We start from the raw sequence: 24,018 nt of genomic DNA, 5'->3' as shown, positions 1-24,018 counted from the left end.
ATTGCTCCTCTCCCCTCCCCTCATCTCTCTTCCCCTCCCCTCCCACCTAAATTTCAACCTATCAAATTTCACAATTTGTTGCTCAAGCTTGGAGACTTCAATATTGTCAAACTAAACTTCAAAGCTGGCTGAACTTCTGAATACATATGCTGACCAAACTTCAGAATTTGTTTTTCAAGTTTGAATTTCCATGAACCAAACTTCAAAGTTTATTGCTTAAACCTCAAAACTTCAAATTTGTGAAACCATTTCAAAACTAACTGGTCAAACTTCAGCATTTGCCTTTCAAACTTCAATACTGAAGCAATCAAACTTCAACATTGGTTGACTGAACTTCTCAACTCCTACTAGTACAATGACTGACCCAAACTTCAAAACCAACTCACTGAACTTCGAATTATGTTGATATTATTTCAGTATTATTTGCCCACACCAAACTTCTTTGTCAATCAATTGAACTTGATTCGTTGCTCAAACTTTAACATTGTGTGAATGAACTTACCCTCTGAACTTCAGTATTGAGTTGACTGATGTAAACTTCATTTTATTTGTCAGCTAAAACTTCAGCGTTGCTAAACATCCAAATGAGCGAATTCAATGAACCTTGGATGATTGTTTTTTTTTCGTATTCATAACTTACTTGCACTTATTATAATACTTATTATTCCTATTTGTGTTTTAATTTGAACCTTTTTTCTTTCTTTGCCCTCACAGATGCGCAACTCAGTCGAAATTCGACGTTTGTAAAACCTCGTCTCACATTCCGGTATCAGATATACTAGCGATTGAAGGATCCGCATTGCCTTTATGGTTAAATACGTTAATTCTGCTCGTCTTCCTTTTAGTTTTTAGAATTTTGGGCTACGTCGTGTTACGTTATTTCCGGAGGCCTAAGTAAAACACCTTTGATTAGTTGGCTGTGAAAAAATTTTAACCTTTCATTTTTATCATTTTTTTTTCTCTTTCTCTATATTTTTTTTCTTTCTCTTATTATTTTTTTTTCTCTTTATTATTGTTTATTTTATAGGTATCATTGTACGTGTATAACAATCGGCTAATTTATTTTTGAATTATCGGCTGTGCCCCTGTTTTTACTTTTTAGCGTGTATTTTTTTTCCTCTTTTTATGTATGTGACGACGACAAGCGCGTGATTTCTTTCTTTCTATTATTTTTTTCTCTCTCTCTCTCTCTCTTATGAATATCTATGTACAGTGTATAGTATCATTTTTTGACCGTGCTCCCCTCATATGTGTGTAGTCCCCTCCCCCGCTATTTACTTTGCACCGTAGCGTCGGAATAATTTATTTTTTTACCCCCGAGAAAGATTATATTAGGGCTGAGCCCCCTTTTCCCCCACTTACATACACATATTTTTCTCTTTCTCTTTTCTTTTTTTTTTGTAATTTTTATTTTATTATCTTTCTTTTTTTTTGTAATTTTATTCGCAATTTTATCGATTATTTTTTTTTTCTTGTGAGTAATGTTTGTTCGTTATATAATGTTTGTTATTATGTGTTCCTTTCGACGTGATATTTTCTATCATTGTTTTATTTTGTATACTTTTTAATTCTTCTTCTTCCTATGTCTTAAGCGATAACGGATTTTTAAACCAAGAGAAAAAAAATCTAGTAATATTATCAATACCCTTTTTTTTTCTCTCAGTCTCTCTTACCTTTTAATATTATTCTGTGCAGCGTGTGTCTTTTGTCTTCCTTTTTATTTTCTTGTTTTCGTTTCTTTTTTTTTCTTTCTTTTTCTTTTTATTACTCTGTCGTGTCCTTGGAATCAGCGAGGTTTTTAATATGTAATTATATAACTCTTTATTGGCTTTAATATCGCAGATAACACAGATAGTACGAACAAGTTACCAAAATTATTACGATTGTGGTCGACGACGACGTTGACTTTTCACGTGTACTATTTCCGACGCTACTTTATTACATAGAATTAGTGACCAAAAAAGCAAAGAAAAAAAAAATCATTCCTCGTTTTTGTTTCTCCTTTTTCTGTACTATTTTTAAATTATTAATTTACAAATAATCTGGGCGCAGATTTATCTACAATTGTGTATTTTGTGTTCATGTGCGTTATCACATTCAAAGAATTAATACTCATGTAAACGAAGGAAACTCTGACGAATCGCCACAAGTAGTGTAGTGAAAATTAATGTGCGAAGGAAAATGCTTATTTACTCACCGCGTATCGCATTTTGCATTTGTTTGTGTATTTCTTTTTTTTTCTATTTAGCTGAAAATCTATTTAAACGAATTGTCTTTCAACGTTCCCTTCCAATTGATAGACATTTTTTTTTCGTCTCTGTAGAGATTTTCAGTATTTTTGTAATAATGAAAAAAAAAGCAGCACGTCGTATAATTGAATGGATTATTTTGTGATAATTATTTTCTTTTTATTTCTTCTTTTTTTTTTTGTATTTTTAATACGTTATCTTTTTTTTTCATCACTTACTAAAAAAAAATTTTGTTATCCCTCTTTATCGACGAGTACTTTGTAATTTTTTAAATTTTGTACAGCGTTGAATGTTATCGCTTTTCTTTCTATATTTATTATTATTTTGTATTATGTACTGTGTAAATAATTATATACTTTTTTTTTTCAATACATTCAGGACAATGTACCTTTATGATTAGGAACGGATGTTCGCTAATATCTGTTTTTCTTTTTCTTTTCGCGTTAAAGTCATTAATTGTATATCGTAAAATAAATATTTGAAAAATTATTAGCGTGATTTTTATTTTGCTGGAGAATGTTTTTTGAAGTTTTTTGGGGTAATTTCAAATTTGAAACGGTGATTTCCCCCAGAAGAAGTCGTTAAATCGTGAAAATAACGCCACCGTTGAATTCTCCGTGCCAAGAAACCCCCATTTTGACCTTTTGTTGGGTCAATTTACGTGGATAAATCGTAAAAAACGAATAAAATGGAAAATGATGTATTTGTACCCCTGCAAAAATCACGATAGGCAACCCCTTTGACAGTAAATAAAGATGGGCAAAAATTGAATTTTCAACGGACACACAGCGTCATCTATCGGAATAAAATAGAAGTTTTGTTCTGTTTTTTTAAAAAATCAGGTTTAAAATTTGGCAGAATGAGAGCTAGATATGCGCGTGGCGCTATCTCTTGGAACATTCCGGAACTACGTCGAATTTGAGTGATAGAAATGGGTTTTTCGATGTTCTCTCTGAAGTAGTTCCGTAATATTCCGATAGATAGCGCCACGCGCATATCTAGCTCTCATTTTGCCAAATTTTAAAACTGATTTTTTAAAAACAGAACGAAGCTTCTATTTATTTCCGATAGGTGGCGCTCTATGTCCGTCGAATGATTTTTCCAATTTTTATTTACGGTCGAATTGGTTGCCTATCGTGATTTTTTGCAGGGGCATGATTAATTTTTCGCCCGCAAATTGATTAAATACGTGTATTTTATTGAAAAATCAATGTGTACTTACTAATTCGAGGTCGCTGATTACGATTTTGATGTTATTTTTGCATTTTGACGAAGTCTTAAGCTAATTTGAGGACGCTAATTACGAATTTGAGGTAATTACGATATTTTAATGAGGCGTTAATTTGAAAAATGAGCTTGAACGTTGTATGAGGTATCAAAATGTATGATTTCGGACCTCCTGAGTACGAATTTCGCATTATTTCGGCGCTAAAATCAAGAGGGGCTTCAAGGGGAGGGTCCAAATTTGAAGAACGAGATTGAATGCTGTGTGAGGTATCAAAATGTATGTTTCTGGACCTCATGAATACGAATTTGATATTATTTCGGCGCTTAAATTCAAATTGGGCTTCAAGGAGAGGGTCCAAATTTGAAAAACTAGCTTGAATAACGTGCCAGGTCTCAAAATGTATGTTTTTGGACCTCCTAATGTCGAATTTGATATTATTTCGGCGCTTAAACCAAATAGGGTTTCGATGGGGAGGGTCCAAAATTTTGAAACGAGCTCAATCATCGTGTTAGGTATCAAAATTGATGTTTCTGGACCTCCCGAGTACGAATTTGATACTATTTCGGCGCTAAAATGAAAAACAGCTTCAAAGAGGAGGGACCAAATTTGGAAAATGAGCCCAAAAAATGTTTTTGAACTTCGTCAGAGCGAATTTTGATATTATTTCGACGATAAAATCGAAGGAGGCTTCAAGAGGGAGGGTCCAAATTTAGAATAACGAGCTTGAGACCTCCTAATGTCGAATTTGATATTATTTCGGCGCTTCAATTCAAATGGGGCCTCGAAAGGGAGGGTCCAAATTTTGAAATGAGCTAAATCATCATGTGAGGTATCAAAATTAATGTTTCTGGACCTCCTCAGTACGAATTTCGTATCATTTCGACGCTAAAATCAAAACCTGCTTTAAAGAGGAGGGACTGAATTCGGAAAATGAGCCCAAAGGTTATGTAGTGTACCTAATTATACGATTTTTGGACTTCGTCAGAGCGAATTTTGATATTATTTCGGCGATAAAATCAAGAGAAGCTTCAAGAGGGAGGGTCCAAATTTAGAGAAATGAGCTTAAATATGGTGTGGGGTTTCGAAATACATTTTTTTGAATCACCTAAGTACGAATTTCGTATCATTTCGGGGCTGAAATCAAAAAGAGCTCAATAAAGAAGGGTCCAAATACTTTAATGTTGTGTAGGAGTATCAAATTATAAGTTTTTGGGCTTTCTCGGTGCGAATTTGATGTTATTTCGGCGCCAAAATCAAAAACTGTTTTCAAGAGGGAGGGTCCAAATATAGAAAATGAGCTTGAACGTTGTGTGAGCTATCGAAGGAGGTTCAAAATTCCAAAATTGGCCTGAATACACTTATCACGCGACATATCGAAATACGAGATGTTTTTGACGCTCCTGAACACAAATTAGATGCAATTTTGGCGAAAATCCCAAATTGAGCTTTCAAAGGGAGGTTCAAAAACTAAAAAATTACCCCAAATTTCAAGTGACACATCAAAATGCATGGTTTTGAAGCTCCCGAGTAAGAATTTGATATCATTTTGGCGTTGGCCCCAAAATGGACTTTTGATAAGGAGGTCCAAAACTTAAAAATGAACCTAAATTTCGAGTGGCATATTAAAATGCATGTTTTTGAGGCTCCTAAGTACGAATTTTGATATCATTTCGGAGTAAACCCTAAAAGAATCTACTAGAGAAGAGATTTAAAATTCCAAAATTGCCCGAATATCGCGTGACATATCAAAACATATGTTTTTGATGCTCCTGAACACGAATTTTCAATCATTTTGACAGAATCCCCAGAACGGGCTCCTGAAGGGGAGGTTCAGAACTAAAAAAAGGGCCCGAATAATTATGTGACGCATCGAAATTAATGTTTTTGAGCTGCCGAGAACAAATTTCATATTATTTTGGCAAAAACCCCAAAAATGGGCTTCTGAGGGGGAGGTTCAAAAATCAAAAATAAGCCCAAATATCATTCTGCACATCAAAATAATGTTTTAGAGTCGCCTGAGTAGGTACAAATTTGATATTATTTTGACAAACCCCCCAAAATGGGCTTCTGGGGGGGGGGAGGTTCAATGAAAAATAGACATTGTTCGTCTATTCTACGAATTCGTCAAGTTTCGAAACACAAAATGAAATAAAATAAAACAACACAAAACGAAACTCGTTTCAATTTTTTAACGGCAATGAAATAAATACAAACTTAATTCTACAACACGTTGACCAATCTGGAGTAAAAAACACTGCCGGCCGCTCGACAGTGAAAAACCATGATTGGTCATTACAAAATTACACGAATAATAATAACATGATACAAATTTTCAAAAAAAATAAAAAATACACAAACAGAAATTATACAACATAAACATGATAATATACATAAAAATTAGAGGGACGGGAGGGGGGGTCCTAATCTCAATTTCTTGACAAATTTCATCGTAAACCAGCGTGAATGATCGACAATTTTGCTCTCGTCACTTGTCTCATATCTCAAATTTGACGCAAAAAAAGCTGATCTTAATTAATAAGTAATTAAATAACGACTCACCTGAATCGACTCGTGTAAACTAACTTATAATACATAACATAGTAACGACTCACCTGTACCTGACTCTTCACACAGTACCAAAAAATCGAACCCCAGTCATCTCCCATCCGACCAATGATGACTAAAACACATTCCTAGAAATTTCGATGCTAATCATTTTAATAGTTCAATTTTCGATTATTTCTCTACCCAATACGATGACGGAAAGACCTTACACCCTTGACTAGATTCTAACAAAGCATAAAAATCCAGATCGACATCCGCTCTTCTCGCACTCTCAACAGTCCAGACAATCGAACCCTTTGTCGGGCCCAACTCTCCGGAACAGTATCTCAATTCCCTACACTCGCCTGCAGCTTCAACACACGCACTTTCACGCACCACAAATCGCCCGACGACGCCTTGGAGAACTCGTATACGACTCGTTCGCAGCAAAAATCACACGTCACAGCGTGTTTTTGAAGGAAAAAGTAGCACACGAGGTACCACAAAGAACGCCTCCGACGATCAAAAGACCTTTCGACCTGCGATTCGAACAATGTTAGATATCTAGTTAAACGTGTAAAATCTACCATCCCTCATTACCCTTCGTTTAATGCGACCCTACCATGCCGCCATGGAATCCCGGATGCCGGGGACGATCGCAGTAGGCATCGCAAAACCCTCCGGGTCTCTTCCGATGTTGTGAGGTCTCCAGGTTGACCAGATACCAACATCGGCGCGTCACTTACAACAAAATTTTGAAAATAGCCAAATACCATCGCCCCATCCAATTTTAATCCGAAATATTCTTGTACCTATCCAATTTAAAAAAAAAAAAAACTTCTGGTAAGTAGAAGTACCGCAAGCGTTGTTGTTGTGAGTCAGTATTGCGCCGTACAAGTGATAAAATTAAGCGTAAGAATACTCGTGTATCATATACGTCCAGCTTCAAAATCCAATACGTCGACGATATTCATCCACCAATTGGAAAAAAAGGATCTCATCGTGAATAAAACGTCAAAATATCTGCGCGAATAATTCATAAAATCGATAAGTGTAGCGGTACAAGTAGGTATAAGTGCTACATAAACATTGCAGGGAACTTTCAAGCAAGTTCTCAATAATATGCGACTACTACTCCATCTTCATAGGGAATAATCTAGAGCTTTTCCAATAAATTCATTTCAATCCAAATAGCCAGGTGAGGGCATAATCACATTTACAAATATTCGCATGCGTAAAATACAGTTCTTCAATGAGCTAGAATAATCGTGGCAGCTAAAATTATCACGCTCGAGCGCTGCGTTCAAAAGTACTTATAGGTCAATGAGAGCAACGATGACCAATCAAAAAATTCGCACGTAAAAATATCGTTCAGCGAGCTGGTAGTCTGGAGGTAGGTACTTCTAAAATAATTATTCCGCGCTGTATCGCGTCTATATCGTATAAAGCTCATAGGCCAACGAGCCAAATGCTGCGATTAAGGGAGGGGGCGACAAGTTCAATTTACAAACATTGTACGTACACTTCTCGAAGCTCGGTAAAATTTCGGTTCCGCTGAATAAAATCGCCACGCTGCGCTGGTTATTCCGTCAAAAGCTGATCGCGTAAAATTGAAACTGGACATGCGAGAGAGAGGCGAGAGATATCAGTTAGGTATCGCACGTTCGAAGCTGGAGAATATTCTGGAACTGATGATACCACACGTAGAAAGGCTCTACATCTGAATTCCATTTTTAGATCAGGATCTGTCTTCGCCTCCTAAAACAAAAAAAAATCAACACAAGTTGATTAGAATTTTGAATAACTAAAACCATTACTTAACGTAACAATATTTTATGCAAAAAAAAAACAAAAAAAACTAGTGTTTAAAAGCGTTCAACTTATTATTTATCTAAATAGGTAGTTAGGTACATTGCTTTGACAGCTAATACAGCAATAAAATGATGCATTAGTGGGACGCGTAAAGAATGAAATTCGAGTCTATAGTCTTGTATTCAGCGATCTTGAAAACATACTATTTGATAAGATTACAGGATTTTTGCAACTTTTCAAAATTTTATCCTATTTAGGGGGGGGGGGGCGTAAGGGAATTTTGAGGAATCGTAAGCAGAAAAAAAGTTTATATTCTGATTCAGTGTCCTCGAAAACATACCATTCGATATATCACACAATTTTTCACTATTTTTCACATTTTGGCCCCCTTTTTGGGACACTGAGGTACATTGAAAGGTTGGTCCCAAAAAATAAGTTCATATTTGTACTCAGCGACCTCGAAAACATACCATTCGATATATCACTCGATTTTTCGAAATTTTTACCCCCCCCTCCCATTCTTAGGGCACAGAGGGACATTGAGCCGATTGAGGGGTTGAACCCAAAAAATAAGTTCATATTCGTATTCAGCGAGTCTGAAAACATACTATTCGATATATCACACGATTTTTCATGATTTTTCAAAATTTTGGACCCATTTTATGGACAAAGAGGTACATTGATGGGTTAGGGTCCCAAAAAATAAGTTCATATTCGTACTCAGCAACCTCAAAAACATACCAATCGATATATCACTCGATTTTTCGAAATTTTACCCCCCCCCCCCCGGTCTTCCTATTCTTAGGGCACAGAGGGACATTGAGCCGATTAAGGGGTTGAACCTAAAAGAACTACTCCATCTTTAGGGAATAATCTAGAGCTTTTCCAATAGAATCATTTCAGTCGCCAAATATCAGGTAAGGGCTATTCACATTTTTTTTTACAAATTCGCATGCATAAAATACTGTTCCTTCATCCCGCGGAAAAATATTGTGGCAGCTAAAATTATCACGCTCAAGTGCTGCGTTCAAAAGTAGGGCCAGTGAGAGCAACCGAGCATATATGACCATTCAAAAAATTCGCCAGTGATAAAAATATGCGTCTGAGACTGCTCAAATAATTATTATTCTGCGCTGTATGTACATATGTACGTCAATGGTATGTCAAGTTCATAGGCCAGCTTGACAAGTGCTGCGATGAAGGTAGAGGGGGAGCGACAAGTTCCATTTTACAAACATTGTACATGTATAAACAAAAAAGTGCTTCTCGAAGCTCAATAAAGTTCTGGTTCTGCTGAATGAAATCGCCCAGCTAGTTATATTCCATCAAAAGCATGATCGCGTAAAATTGAATCTGCACAGGCGGGGGAGGGAGCAGGTGAGAGATATCGAGTTAACAAAAATTACGTACACATGGTGTTACACGTTCGAAGCTGGATATGTATATTCTGGAGCTGATGATATCACGCGTATAGATAGGATCTGCATCTGAATTCCATGCATTCTTAAATCAGGTTCTGTCTTCGCTTCCTAAACCAAAAAAAAATCAACACGAGTTGATTAGAAAAATAAGAATGACTAAAACCATTACTTAATGCAACAATATTTCATGTAAAAAAAAAAAAATCAGAGTTTAAAAATATATTCAACGTTTTTAAGTATAGATAGGTAGGTCTAGGTACAAAGCTTTGCCATTGCTAGCTAATACAACAATAAAATGATGCATTAGTATAATGAAAACGAGCCCATAATCTTGTATTCAGCGATCTTGAAAACATACTATTCGATACATTACACGATTTTTGGCGACTTTTCAAAATTTTATCCTATTTAGAGAGACGTAAAGGGAGGGAGGGGGGGTTGAGGAATCGTAAGCAAAAAAAAGTTCATATTCGTACTCAGCGACCACGAAAACATACCATTCGATATATCACACGACTTTTCACAACTTTTCAAAATTTTGACCCCTCCCCTCTTTCTGGGACAGAGGGGCTTTGAGGGGTTGGACTCGGAAAATAAGTTTACATTCGTATTCAGCGAGCCCAAAAACATACCACCTCGAATCCTCGATATATCACACGACTTTTTCACGATTTTTCAACATTTTGACCCTCTTTTTGGGTCACAGAGGGGCATTGAGGGGTTGCACCCAGAAACTAAGTTCATATTCGTACTTAGCGACCACGAAAACATACCATTCGATATATCACTCGACTTTTCAAAATTTTGACCCCCGTCCCCTTTTTGGGCCACAGATGGGCTTTTTAGAGGAGTTGCACCCAAAAAATAAGTTCATATTCGTACTCAGCGACTTTGAAAACATACCGTTAAATAAATCACTCGACTTTTCACGATTTTTCAAAATTTTTGTCCCCTTTTTGGGACACGGGTCGCATGATGACACTTCTTCAAAAAACTCCAAAAATCACACCTAATCTTGTCTCCTAGAATTCTGCAAAAAATGCTCAAAAGTCTTCGAGTCGAAGCAATATTGAACTCCTCACGAAATATTTTTAAAATTCACCAAAAAATGGTGAAAACCCATTCAAAAATCCTCAAAATCAGACAAAAATTCGTCAAAAATAATCGAGAAACATTTCGGTCGAAATATTTGAATTATTTCTCGCGCCAAATTAACCCATTTACAGATAGAGGTCACATGACACTTCCTTCAGAAAAATAAATACGAGTAAAACAAAATCATGCCCAATCTTGAGCTCGCAATTCTTCAAAAATGTTCAAAAAGGTTACTTTCGTTGCGATATCGAATTTTTCGATAAATTTTAACCCATTAATTGGACGGCTACTGTAACTCGAGCGGTCCGCCTACTAGCACCTGGAGTAGGCAACTCATATGACATCGTCCCCAAATCTTCACTATTCAGCCATCTATGATTCGATTGCCAAACGAGAATGTGTCCGCACAATACATAGGTCATATGACAATGACATTTTTTCGATAATCTCAAAACTGTGACTCAATTCAAGGAGCAACATATTCTTCAAAAATTCTCAAAAAGTGTTTTCTATAAAATATTCGAATTACACTCGAAATTTTAACCCATTTATGCGTATAGGTTACAGGAAACTTTTTCAAAAATCTCAAAAATCATGATCCAAATTTGGGCTTGGTAAGTATTTTTTTCCAAAAACGTTCTCGCGAAATTTTGACCATCTAAATTGATCATCTTATTATGATGGCAAAAAATTACATCAGAAGAATCATTTTGGAAAGGAAAACTTATTCAAATCAAAGGTACGTAATATGCATGGAGGGGGAGCGCTTGTAATCCAAAAGACATCAAAAACTGGCAAAAATTAATCCAAGTAAAAAGCACAAAAATTGAAAAAAAAAATGTTTAAATTAGACAAAAACTAACGAAAATTCACGATAAAATAAAATTGTGAATAAAACTTCACAAAAATTTAGGCACAAAAGCAACCATAACAATAAAAATAAGAAAGCAAGTGCAAAAAAAATAAATCAGAAAGATTCTGTAAAAAGGGGAATTTTTCAGCACAAAAAATTAAAATTGGGAGAAAATTTCATGAAAACCACGAAAATTCAAGAAATAGATTTCGCCGAAATCAAGAGCAAAAATAGAGGCAGAAAAAACAACTCAATAAAATTTAACACAAAATCATGGAAACGATAAAAATTGGGTGCTCGAGAATAAAACTAGAAAAACGAAATTTAAAATGAAAAAAAGCCTCCAAAAATAAGAGAAATTCAGCTAAAATTCAAAAAGTTGAAAAAAATTACGAAGATTTCAGAATAAAAATTTGATTATAATAATTAGAAAACCTCCTACGAAAAAATTAAAGAGCTTAAAACGCACAAAAATTTAAGAAAAAGCCTAGTAAAAATTGAAAAAAATTCACGATAAAACTATCGAAAAATTGGGAAATAGAATCTGTGAGAATTCACGAAAAAATTAATTCGGAATAAAACCATCGATTCTTGAAGACCAAAAAAAAAATGAGTAAGAAGGTGATTCACATAGAAATTCAAACTGAAAAAATTACCAAAATCTGGGGGCAAGATTTTAAGAGAAAATTTGATAAAAATCACGAAAATTCAAGAAATAAGTTTCGCCGAAATCAAGAGCAAAAAGCCAAAAAATTACTCGATAAAATTCAACATAAAATCATGGAAATTATGAAAATCGAAAATTCAGAACAGAGAACTTACGAAAATTAAAAGTACGTATAAATTCGGAAAAAACTTCAAGTTTCAATCAATATCAATTGAATAATGAAATAACTCACCAGCAATTGGGAAACTGATTCCATCTTCGACAACTACGTTGTAAAATCCTTTGACGAGCATTTTTTACAAATCTATTCATTTTTTCATTTCCTTTGCGATTATTGCCAGCATTTCTTTCTTGTCACATGTTCTGTAAAACACAAACACCAGATAAGTTTTTCATCTTCGAATAAAATGAAAGATCACAGATGGAAACATACAAAAATAGGTATACGAGTACAGAACAGCAGAGATGAAAAACACCTCGTCTTCAAGTTACTATCAATATTGAATAACTTATTGAAATATGTAACTCACCAGAGAAAACTGCTTCCATCTTCGACAATTACTTTGTGAAATCCTTCGACGAGCATCATTCACGTACGTTCATTTTTTCGTTGCATTCAATTAGAAGACCACATTCTCTCCATCTTGGCAAAGTAGTCCGCCTACTTTACCCCTTCACGCATCATCATGAACAAGAATACCCCACCCAAAGGACTGAGAATGGGTTGAGGGAAGAGGATTTCTCAAGGAACCCGCGCCAGTATCGATACCGGGTACGTCCAGGAGAACCTGCGCTACGTCTTCCCTCGAGCGTAGCGATCTTTACGCGCGGTCCAAAAACTTAGAGTGCAGCTTTTTGCAGTACCGCCAACCCGATTAATGGCATTGCGAAGCGGTAAAGTTGGCTTATCCAGACTGTTGCTGCTGAGGGAGTGGGATCTCATGGGACACGCGGAGGCTACGCCGTAACGTCCAAGACATGAGCCGGTTGCGCAACTCCTCCACCCGAAAGTTGCGATCTTTTCGCGAAAATCAAGAGAATGTGCAGAAAAAAAATGTAATTTTGCATTACCAGTACTCCACAGGCCCGCCGGCGACAATTCCCTTGGGCCACCGAGACGATCTGGTAAAGTTGGACATAAGTTATGCACAGGGACAACTTTAATGAAAAATAAAAAATAAAAAAATGGAAAAAATGAAATTTACATAGAAAACTCATAGCACGCCATACTTGCCTTATATTGAAACCAACCCTTAAAATTGTTTACACCTTTTATAGAGACGGGAGAATAATGTAAGGAAATATGAAGCCAAAAATAATGATTGAATTGAAAAAAAAAATAATAAATAAAAAATAAAAAAGCAAGACAAAATTTAGAAATTTTCAACAGAAAAAACACGCTTAAATTTCAACCCCAACTAACACAGACTATATAGCAGACTTTCTCTCCGACCGTACCCAAGCTGACCGGATAGGAGAATGGCCAGGTGGAATACCTTTAGTGATCTCGCCACGGCTCGGATACGCAACGAAATCAGCATCCACCAGCACGGAAGCACAATTCGTGTCAGGAAGTCCATCTGAGTAAGTCGCCACGTTGACCAATCATCCGGCTCATATCCGTCATCCACAATCATGCGGAGGCACTTCAATTAGTGGCCATCACCGACGGACAATGACGCACCGCTAATTCGCCTATAACTGCCAAGACAATACCCGATCCAATCCAATCCTAGCAGAAATTCCAAAAATCGCGTCAAATTCATCTTCAGAGGGAGGGGAAATATCTCGCGTACGCTGCAACAGAAGATGAGAAAGATTATTATAAAAAATCATGAATATAACTAACTTAACTTATATGTACACTAATACCAAGTAAAAATTTCCCCAAAATAAACATTTCCCCGTGTTCTGTCGTATAGCTTCTCCAATCAGTCCTCATCCTTAAACTTGAAAAAAAGTGCCACGAAATACACTAAACTGACATAATTATAAATTGCGTACAACATCGTTAAAACTTGAGAAAGTTGATTAAAAACAATTGAAAAGGACAAAAAGTTGAAAAAAGCTCGGAAATTTGACCGAAAAAGATGAAAACACAAAAAATAAAATTTTCACAACACTGATTTTTTTCATCAGCGAACATATTTTTTTAAATATTGTTTCAAATGAATTAATTAAAACCGCACGAATAAAAAATTCAGTAAAGCTAAAAGTCTACGGCGCACTCCTCAAAACAGCAGCTTGATAGAGGTACATGAAATCCAACATTTCCTCCATAAAAATTGGAATTTCAACAACATCGAATGACAAAGACTCTTACGTCCGTTGAGAGAACCAATTTACGAAAATATCTATCTAAATAAAATAAACAACCAGCATATAATATAAAACAAAACCCACCATTCGATCTAGATGCAGCTCAGCAACGTTAGTCAAGATCGTTCGTTAAAGTACATATATCTTCAACCAGACACGGGATCGTTATCATGTTTCTTCGTAAATTGACAGAAAAAAAAAAATCAGCATCTGTAAATAAAGCACAAAATTAGTGATCAGGATCACAACATTAGATACCAAAATTTTTGAATTTCCTCGAAAAAAAATTAAAACTTGACCAATATCAAATTACTAAAACTTGAACATTTCCATAAACAGAATCAGTTCACATAGGTAGGTACGTATCAATTGAATTAAGTAAACAAGCATCGAAATAAAACAAAACGCACCATTCTGTCTAATTATACAGCACAGCTACGATACGTAATCAAGAATATCCATCAGATCATCACCTTCAACCGGATCTTCAACGTGTTTCTTCGAAACTCAACAAAAAAATGACACCTGAATCTGAAAATAACACACAAAATCAGTATCACGAATAAAACTACGGTCACAAATCACATAAAGCGTATTAGTCCGGCATATGACAATAGGAGTGCCATTTTGATTGACAGGTCAGCCGAAATCGCAGATTTTGCGTTTCAACATAGGACTTGCACGAACTTTTTCAAACTTTACAAAGGTAGATCAAAAGATCATGCAAAAATTAATCACCTGTCAAAATTTCAAGTGCTAAAGTGCATTTTTCGATTTTTGGTGAATTTTTGAAAATCGAATTTAGGCAGGGATGCTACTCAAATTTTTCTCAAAAAAAGTAACTTTAGTAACCAAAAAAGCTGGAAAAAGTAACCAAAAAGTAACCAAAAAGTAACCAAAAAAGTGACCAAAAAAATTTTCAATGCAAAAAATATAGGTGAGGTGACCGAAAAACTCTGATCCATACAAAACTACTACATTTTATTTTCAGAGGTGTGATGAAGCGATGTGTTGGAGGGGGGGGGGGGGGGGACTGAAATTCTCCCAACTTTTCACGCTAGATTTTCCCAACTTTTACTCTACCACCACACCCCCCCACCCAACAACAAGATTTTTTCAAATAATTGGTCAGATATTGATGAGATTATGTTTTTGGAATTTGTCGAGTTGATTTTTCCATTTTAGGAAATGTTTGAAAATTGCAGCAGTAGAATTCATATCTGCCCGAGCGAAGCGAGGGCGAAAGCTGCGAAAAATTTATGATTCGAAACATAAAACAACCGCATTTTTTAAGCAAGAAGTTGATTTTCGTGGCTTCAAAAGCTTCAAATTTTAAAAGTTTTCAGAAAATTACATATATCTAGGTACCCATTTGTTATTTGCAAAATATGAGTAAAAGCCCGAGCGAAGCGAGGGCGAAAGCTGCGAAAATTGATGATATGAGACGTAAAACAACGTCATTCCTGATGATGTAAGTAAAAAGTTGATTTTCTTGGCTTCAAAATTTTCAATTTTTCAGGAAATTATTATGTGTATATTTATAGAAATATGAAGAAAAGCCCGAGCGAAGCGAGGGCAAAAGCTTTCGAAAATTCACAATTCCTGAGAGGTAAAACAACATCATTTTTTATGAAAAAAAAAAGAGTTCTGGGTAAAATTTTGAAGAAAAAAAAGGATATTTGTGAAAAAACACGGAAAAAGTAACTTTTAGTAACCAAAATTTTTAAAAAGTAACCAAAAGTTACTATTAGTAACTTTAGTAACTTGGTTACTTAAAAAGTAACCGCGTAGCATCCCTGTTTAGGACAAAAATGGGGGAAAAAATTAAAATTTTACCAAATTGACCAAGAAAGCTGAAATTTGGGACATACCCTATTTTCGACATGCCAAATCGATTGGAAACAGTTTCAGCCCGTTTTGAGCAGTTCTGGAGCCTCCAGCAGATTTTTGAAATTCGAAATTCCCACAAAATTCCATCAAATTGGAGTTGTAAAGCTAAAATTTATTCTAAAAACGAATTTCAATACGCTACGAAGTACTGCAGATGAATTTCAAGTCGTTTTGGATCCTCCAGCGACTTTTTGAAAATTACTGGAGCCTCCAGTAGATTTTTTAAACTTGAAATTTCCTCAAAATTTCATCAAATTAGGATGGAGAGTCGAAATTTATTCTGAAAACTAATTTCAATACGCCACGAAGTTGACTGCTGGTGAATTTCAAGTCGTTTTGGAGCCTCCAGCAACTTTTTGAAAGGTTGTATGACGTTTTTTAGTAAAATTGAAATTTCCTAAAAGTAGTTGGAAGCTTCAAAATCATTTGAAACCACCATGTAGTCTGCGAAGTGAATTTCAGCTTGCCAACTCTATTTGATAAATTAATGTTGGGGAAGTTTGAAGTTTCAAAAATCTATTGGAGGCTCCAGTAATTTTCAAAAAAGTCACTGGAGGTCCTAAAATGACTGGAACCCTCCTGAAGTCGTCTTCAGAGGGTGTTAAAATTGGAGTGTAGAGTAAATTTCAGCTTTCCATCTCCATTTGATGAAATTTTGTGAAAATTTAAACAATCTGTTGAAGGCTCCAGTAATTTTCACAAAAAGTCGCTGGAGGCCCTAAAATTACTTGAACCCACCTGAAGTCGTCTTCAAGGGTGTTAAAATTGTAGTGTAGAATAAATTTCAGCTTTCCATCTCCATTTGATGAAATTTTGTGAAAATTTAAAGTTTCGAAAATCTGCTGGAGGCTTCGGGAATTTTCAAAAAGTTGATGGAGGATCCAAAACGACTTGAAATTCACCTGCAGTGCTTCGTAACGTATTGAAATTAGTTTTTAGAATAAATTTTAGCTTTACAACTCCAATTTGATAGAATTTTGTGGGAATTTCGAGTTTCAAAAATCTGCTGGAGGCTCCAGAACTGCTCAAAACGGGTTGAAACTGTTTCCAATCGATTTGGCATGTCGAAAATAGGGTATGTCCCAAATTTCAGCTATCTTGGTCAATTTGGTAAAATTTTGATTTTTTCCGCCATTTTTGGCAATTCGATTTTTAAAAATTTACAAAAAATCGAAAAATGCACTTTAGCACTTGAAATTTTGACAGGTGAATAATTTTTGCATGATCTTTCGATCTACCTTTGTAAAGTTTAAAAAAGTTTGTGCAAGTCCTATGTTGAAACGCAAAATCTGCGATTTCGGCTGACCTGTCAATCAAAATGGCCGCCATTTTGTAAGTAAGGCCAACTTTTTTTTGGCAAGTTTGCTTTAAAATGCTCCTTAGGATGTCCCCTTGAAGAAAAAAGTTGTCCCGGACGATCGGCGGGGGGGGGTGTGCAATTACTCCTATTGTCATATGCCGGACTATATGTTTTCGGTAAAAATCACCGGAAAATGAATCCACGAATTACTCGTAAGCAGGTAGGTAACACGTAAATCGATCAATTGTTCATTCAGGCATCGTATAACAACCTAGCTTACTTATACTTAACCCTTTGTTCGAAAAAAAGGCCATGTTTCGTACAAAATATTACACCAAGTCGAAACCGAAAAATATCCGATTTAAAAACACATCTTCGATGAATCTTCCGTTAAAAAATCGAATGATTTTCAAAAAATAATACAAAATAAACGAAAAACTCACCATCTGACTCAGCAGCACTGAAACAACAGCAGGAAACACTCGTATTCGTTTTCAATTCATGCTCAACTATCATCGTCATCTGCAATCGAAAGTAGAAAATCACCGGAATCCAGGCAGTGCCTGAAAATGAAAAACAACATTCAGAATTAATATCGTAAATAATAACACTTGTTTGAATAAAGCGCATTATGTTTTCGGTATAAATAAATCAACGGAAAATAACTGCACGAAGTAAACAGGTACCTAAGTAGGTGTGTAGGTAATACATAAATCGACCAATATAGCTCATTCAGGCACCGGACAATATAACAATCTAGCCATTTATACTTTTCTTTTTTGTTCCAGAATTATAAAAACAAAAACACATCTTCGATGAAACTTCCGTCGCAAGATCAAATAATTTAAATGGCACAAAATAAAAATACAACTCACCATCTGACTCAGCAGCACTGCAACTACCTACAGCAGGAAACACTCGTATTCGTTTTCAATTCATCGTTAACCATTATTATCATCTTCAATCGAAAGTAGAAAATCACCGGAATAGAAGGCGTGTCTGAAAAAAACATTCAGAATTAATATCGTAAATAATAACACTTGTTTGTATAAAGCGTAAGTATCGGAAAATAACTGCACGAAATAAACACTAAACAGGTACCTATACATACTTAGGTAATAGATAAATCGACCAATAGTTTATTCAGGCACCGGATAACAATTTAGCTTACTCACAGTTTTCTTTTTGCTCGAGAATCCAATTTAAAAACACATCTTCGATGAAACTTTCGTTGAAAGATCAAATAGGCAATTTTCAAAAATAGTACAAAATGAAAATAAAACTCACCAACTGACTCAGCAGCACTGCAACGATCATAGGAGGAAATAGGTACTCGTATTCATCTTCAATCGAATTCGAAAGTGGGAAATCACCGTAATCCTGGGAGCGTCTGAATCTGAAATAAACATTCAGAATTAATATCGTAAATAATAACACTACTTTTGAGACAGGGTGTGTTTGAGATATCTAACGAACATTTCCGGCGGAATAAGAATTTGTAGCATGAAAAAGCTGTCACTTGTAGTCCTTAAATAAAAGTTATTGCTAATATAAAATTCGTACTTCGTAAACATTCTAAAAATGTAACCGAATTAATTATGAGAATTAAAAAACTCCAACCGAATTAACCGAAATCACGTAGAAAAAGCAGCAGTACAGACAGCAACGAAAAAAGAAAACAAAGACATGACGCGCTCTCTCTCTCTCTCTCTCTCTCTCTCTCACACACACACACACACACACACAGACAGACAGACAGACATAATACATTCTTTTCATAATTCAAGTTTCAATTCGCAACATGATACTTATATTTCAGTACTTTACAAGATACTAATTAGTAAATTAAAGATTATTAATTGGAAGGACGATTAAATAAGAAAAATGCACAGTACCTTCTTACCTCTACCTACATACTCAAATCTGAACCCTTGAGCAAGAAATAACGAAGCCTGATTCCTACTTTTGCATTATACTGTAACGTTCACGATCAACTAGCCGAGTAATTAATTAATAATCGAATAATATAATAATTAGATTCACTCGAGAAATAACATACTAGGTACGTAACACAAATCAATCTACGACGTGAACGATTGAACAATGTCTACTCGTACTCGAGTGTAATATTCACAGAACAGTATTTCACGTTATTTGATTGGAAATTCTTCGCATTTGGCAACAATTTAATAATAAAGTAAAATAAAATACTTACAATTAGAGTGTCGATGATCAAAATGCAATGATGTCGTAAAATAAATACCGAAATTATGAAAAAAATAACTCATCAACGCACGAGTGACGAGATCGAGAGAAGAAAACAGTTCAGCTTTTCAACCACCATCATGAAAATGAGCAAATGAATAGGAAGGAATGAATCACGAATCACGAATGACGAATGAACTCAGGTCATCGGCACATCGGTTCGGCTCATCGCACATAAACAACGATGAGTCGATGAACCGGTCACATGTGACAGGTGACAATCCTGCGTCCTCTACGGTTCAACGTTCGAAAGTCTAAAACCTTGCTTCTGATTGGCTGTTCGTTATTTTATTCAAGGTTTTCGAGCTTTTTTCTAAGAATTTCTTAGGAGCGCTAGTTGTACTTGAAAAATGTTTTCATTTTTCAGCCATTGAATTCTTCGAGAATCGACGAGAAAGATGAATAATAATTATAATACAATAATAAAATTGATCATTATAGTAAGTTCAATACGTTTTGAAGAATGATCGATAACAGTTAACAAACGTACGAACAAACCGATTGCTGATGTAGTCTTTGAAAGAAATAGCAAAAATTCATTCTTCACTGAGGTGTGTAAAATATTGTTTTCACAGTATAAACAATTCTATTTTACCTGACCAATGATTTCATATTTCCTAGATATGAATAAGACAAGCATTCGTTCATCAATGATACGAATATCATAACAGATTACTCCGTTAACGTATCATCGTAAGCTGATAGCAATTAGATTACTGATCTTTCGAGCTAGAAAATTGGTAATCTCTGTTCCATGAAACCCGCAAATAAAGGAAAGAGCAAACACACATGTACGTTCAGCTCGAATATTACTAAACTATACACGATTACTGGAAATGATATCCATTATGTTCGATCTGTGTGGTTGAATAATCGAAACCCCTATGCCTACATATTAATTCAATAATGAATCTTTGCATCGTACGTTATCATTTAGCTCATTTACACCTCAAGAGCAAGACTTACAACGTACCTATATATGACTGTATCGCAATCGCTTTCTTCTTGTTCTTCTGATACGAGTATATTCTGGACGCCTTCGACAACTTAACAATAAACAAAAACAAACAAAACATGAACATAAATAGGAAAAATATAATTTACACAATGCCGAAATAAAGAAAAAATATTTTACATCAAAATACATTACATTTTCTCGACGATAAATGGATGCATCAATGCTTGATTAATGGCGATACGTTTCGTAGCATCTAGCGTTACTATCTTCTCCAATAGATCCTTCAGCTGATTAACTTTTTTCGCCTGATCATCCGGTAATCTCTGATTACCAACTAGTTCACTCTGTAAATCGCGAGTCACACTTATTGTCGACATAACTACCGTTTTCTCCTGCAAGCAAATCCATTCGAAAACAAATCCTAAGCGATAACCGAACAACTTACTCGTTCAGTAACTTTATCTACTTCGTGGTATAAATAATTACAATTTCCCATCGAAATGTTGATCTCTGTGAGCGCTTTTACAGATCACTTTATTCGGAAATTTACCTTTTAGATCCATAAACAGTTTCAACATCTAAACATTACAAAAACGAGATTAGTTAACAGATCGTGACCAGATTCTCGAAGAATTGAATAACTTTAGACAGAAACATCGCTACGACAACGAACCTGATTATTAGTTTTTCCAGGGAACATGATCTTTCCGGTGTATAATTCGTAAACGGTACACCCAGCTCAAATATCTTATAAATTATACGTAAAAATAATTATTTATAAATCATAAAACAATATGATCAAACATACCTACGCAGGTCTATACATACCACTCAAAAAAATTCCGTAAATAGGATCAAAATGAAATGCAGCCCTTATAAACTCGAATTTACCATACTTGTAGACCTTTTGACTGACTTGAGCATATATTTTCAAAATTAGTTTGTGCTGATCCAAATTCAAAATTCAAAATTTTCTCCTCTGGTTATTTTAGAAAAAGTGAAAAATTTGCCATTCGCGAACGTTTAATCGAAAAATGCTGAAATTTAGATATTTTGAACCTCCCGAGTAGAGTAAATCCAAGATTATTGGTACTGAATTTCAGTTTGAACTTATTTTCGATTTCTCTTTTCAAAAACTGGAAAATTCAGAAATCTGTTAGAGGCTCCAAAATAACTGAAACCCATAACAAATCGACTGGAGAGGTCAAAAATAGAGTGTAAACCAAATTTCAGCTTTTTTCGTTCATTGGTTCGCAAACAGTAAATTTTTCATTTTTTTCAAAGGATAAAATTCTGGATTTGAACCGACTCAAACGAATTTTGAAGATATTAGTTCAAATAAATTCTCTCATTTCATCTAAAATTCCAGTATCATCAAATATCAATTTACACACGTGTAGATATCTGTTTCTGTTAAATTTCAGAAACCATTAACAACGATTTGTAAAATAAAATCAGTATTATTAAGACAGAATGATGTTCATTACAACGTATACAAATAAGAAAACAAAATATAATTTTAACAAATTAAATCTAATATCTAATTTCTGATTTATCAAACTTTCTCGCTACGGATTGAGGATTATGCAAATGCCATATTAATCTCTCTTCGATTCGTTCGAGTGCATCCAGAGTTAGAACTAAAGTTTCAAATTTCAGCATACTGTAGCAATTCAATCCTGAAACGTAGATTAAAATGAATAATAGTTCGTTCTAAACTAACTGTACTCGGACACGATTATCAAAACAAACCATAAGCAGGCATAGCCATGAATTGGGGTATTTGATCCAACGCTAAAGCCATATTCTGAGTCAATACATCAGATCTGAAATAATTAAAACGAACTCTTACAATACAGTTACTCGTTCGGTATGAAATAATTTACCATATAACTTACTCGTCTACGAACAAAACCGAAGATCCCCATTTACGTTCTTCAGCCAATTCTAATAAATAATTAGGATCATCCGTAGGGATTTCTAGTTGATCGATGAAATGTATGTCATCCTGTTAAACACATTGAAAATATATCAACGTCGTAATGAAATAAATAAACATAACACTTCCACGAATAAATTCCTTACTTGAGCTAGTTTAATCGAAAGAGTAGCACACAATCCTAGCACTCGTTTGGTAAAGGGTAACATATAAAACTCGGTTTTAGGACCTCTAGGACCGTGACAAACCGCACCTCCCATGAATACATGCGATTTTCTGTTCGCATGTCGAGCTCTACCAGTACCTTTCCTTTGCCAAGGTCTTTTAAGACTTCGGCGTATTTCAAGTTTTGACGGAGCCGTCTTCCAACTCTGTAGAAATAAATGTCATATTAAAAAAAGTGTACTGAAAAACACACTCGTAGAGATACTATAGTCATATTTACGTACGATGTATTTGTATTTCTGCTGCCAAACGATATTTTCGTGAACGAGATCAACTCGAGGCATAGTACCGAATACTTGGGGATGCAGATCGATTATTCCCAACAGATTTTTACCTTTTGTGTCCAAATTCTCGACCCATGCTTGACAAATTGGTACGTGTGGATTTAGATAAGGTAGCTGACGTTTGGGGATTTCTATCTTACGAGGCTGCTCGGCCGATGATTCTAAAGGTGTGGTTTCAGTGATCGGTACGACTTCGTCGAGCTCTGAATCTACGCAAGGATTGTTTTATTAATAAATTTATCGCTGAAAGATTCGATATAGTTTAATATTTTACCTTTTTTTGATCGGAAGAAGTTGAAGTTCCTGGTCAACTGTTTGTAAGGGAAACGAGACCCAAGTAGACGAGAGGTTAGCATTCTATAGAGCGATTAGAAACCGAGGAAGCAATTATATAACGATATAACTCTTCATTTACTATATTATCATGTTTTTAAGCGTGAAATTTAATAAATTTTGACGGATTTTTCGATTGAAAAGTTGCAAAATTTTTATCGCCGGATTGAAAAAAATTCGATTTGTTTTTCTTTTTGGCTTTGTACTTTCCACGTTTTCGCCAGCGTTGTGTAGAGAGCGCCGCGACATTCGTTCAAAACGACGATGGGCGACTTGAATTTTTCATTTTTTCAGTGATTTCTGGATTTTCTTCGGCGGTCTCTCCAGATTCCGGTGACCTTTCCAGTACTTTCCAGCAGAGCAGATTTCATTGAAAATTGATCATATTTCATTTCCATCGGAGTGAAATCTTCAATCATCATCATTTATACCCTCAAATGGAATTTGGACTGGACTTGACAGGTAAATGGAAAATACAGAGGATTAGATTCTATCAATATTTTTTTCAACTTGGATATTTTTAATTTTTAATTTACAATAATTTTAGTATAGATTCACCTTATCCTGATCAAGTGATCACTCATGTCCTTCAGGCTTCAATTGAAGATTTTGACCAAGAAGAATTACATGTTTTTG

At 35.1% G+C, this 24,018-nt stretch overlaps 2 protein-coding genes across 10 annotated transcripts in view; one reads left to right on the top strand and one right to left on the bottom strand.

Moving 5' to 3' along the window:
• E23 (Early gene at 23) overlaps nucleotides 1-2,738 on the top strand; it is a 246,162-nt gene extending 243,424 nt beyond the window's left edge. For all 3 annotated transcript variants that reach the window (XM_065360842.1, XM_065360840.1, XM_065360841.1), the window contains exon 14: nucleotides 715-2,738. In XM_065360842.1, the coding sequence (XP_065216914.1) occupies nucleotides 715-898 (184 nt within the window). In that variant the 3' untranslated portion in view covers nucleotides 899-2,738. The remainder of the gene's footprint in view (nucleotides 1-714) is intronic.
• A 2,905-nt stretch (nucleotides 2,739-5,643) lies between these two features.
• On the bottom strand, nucleotides 5,644-23,571 carry mRpL4 (mitochondrial ribosomal protein L4). 7 transcript variants are annotated; one of them, XM_065364478.1, is made up of 19 exons: nucleotides 23,324-23,571; nucleotides 22,990-23,258; nucleotides 22,687-22,911; nucleotides 22,500-22,609; nucleotides 22,354-22,427; nucleotides 21,275-22,280; nucleotides 21,047-21,179; nucleotides 20,794-20,993; nucleotides 20,617-20,689; nucleotides 18,666-18,774; nucleotides 18,254-18,377; nucleotides 18,065-18,152; nucleotides 17,822-17,941; nucleotides 14,599-14,719; nucleotides 14,273-14,398; nucleotides 12,400-13,666; nucleotides 12,102-12,232; nucleotides 9,244-9,362; nucleotides 5,644-7,779 (listed from the first exon to the last, which is right to left on the bottom strand). In XM_065364478.1, the coding sequence occupies exons 1-6, from the start codon at nucleotides 23,403-23,405 to the stop codon at nucleotides 22,135-22,137; spliced, it is 906 nt and encodes a 301-aa protein (XP_065220550.1). In that variant the 5' UTR covers nucleotides 23,406-23,571; the 3' UTR covers nucleotides 5,644-7,779; nucleotides 9,244-9,362; nucleotides 12,102-12,232; nucleotides 12,400-13,666; nucleotides 14,273-14,398; nucleotides 14,599-14,719; nucleotides 17,822-17,941; nucleotides 18,065-18,152; nucleotides 18,254-18,377; nucleotides 18,666-18,774; nucleotides 20,617-20,689; nucleotides 20,794-20,993; nucleotides 21,047-21,179; nucleotides 21,275-22,134. The 7 variants fall into 7 exon arrangements, with proteins under 7 accessions (XP_065220550.1, XP_065220552.1, XP_065220549.1 ...); XM_065364480.1 differs by lacking the exon at nucleotides 18,065-18,152 and having other exon boundaries at nucleotides 5,644-7,044; nucleotides 7,544-7,779; XM_065364477.1 differs by lacking the exon at nucleotides 18,065-18,152 and having other exon boundaries at nucleotides 20,779-20,993.
• Between the last annotated feature and the right edge of the window lie 447 nt (nucleotides 23,572-24,018).

This window comes from Planococcus citri, chromosome 4 (genome assembly GCF_950023065.1).
Source record: "Planococcus citri chromosome 4, ihPlaCitr1.1, whole genome shotgun sequence".
Taxonomy (NCBI): domain Eukaryota; kingdom Metazoa; phylum Arthropoda; class Insecta; order Hemiptera; family Pseudococcidae; genus Planococcus; species Planococcus citri.
This window is presented reverse-complemented; position numbering and strand designations above follow the sequence as displayed.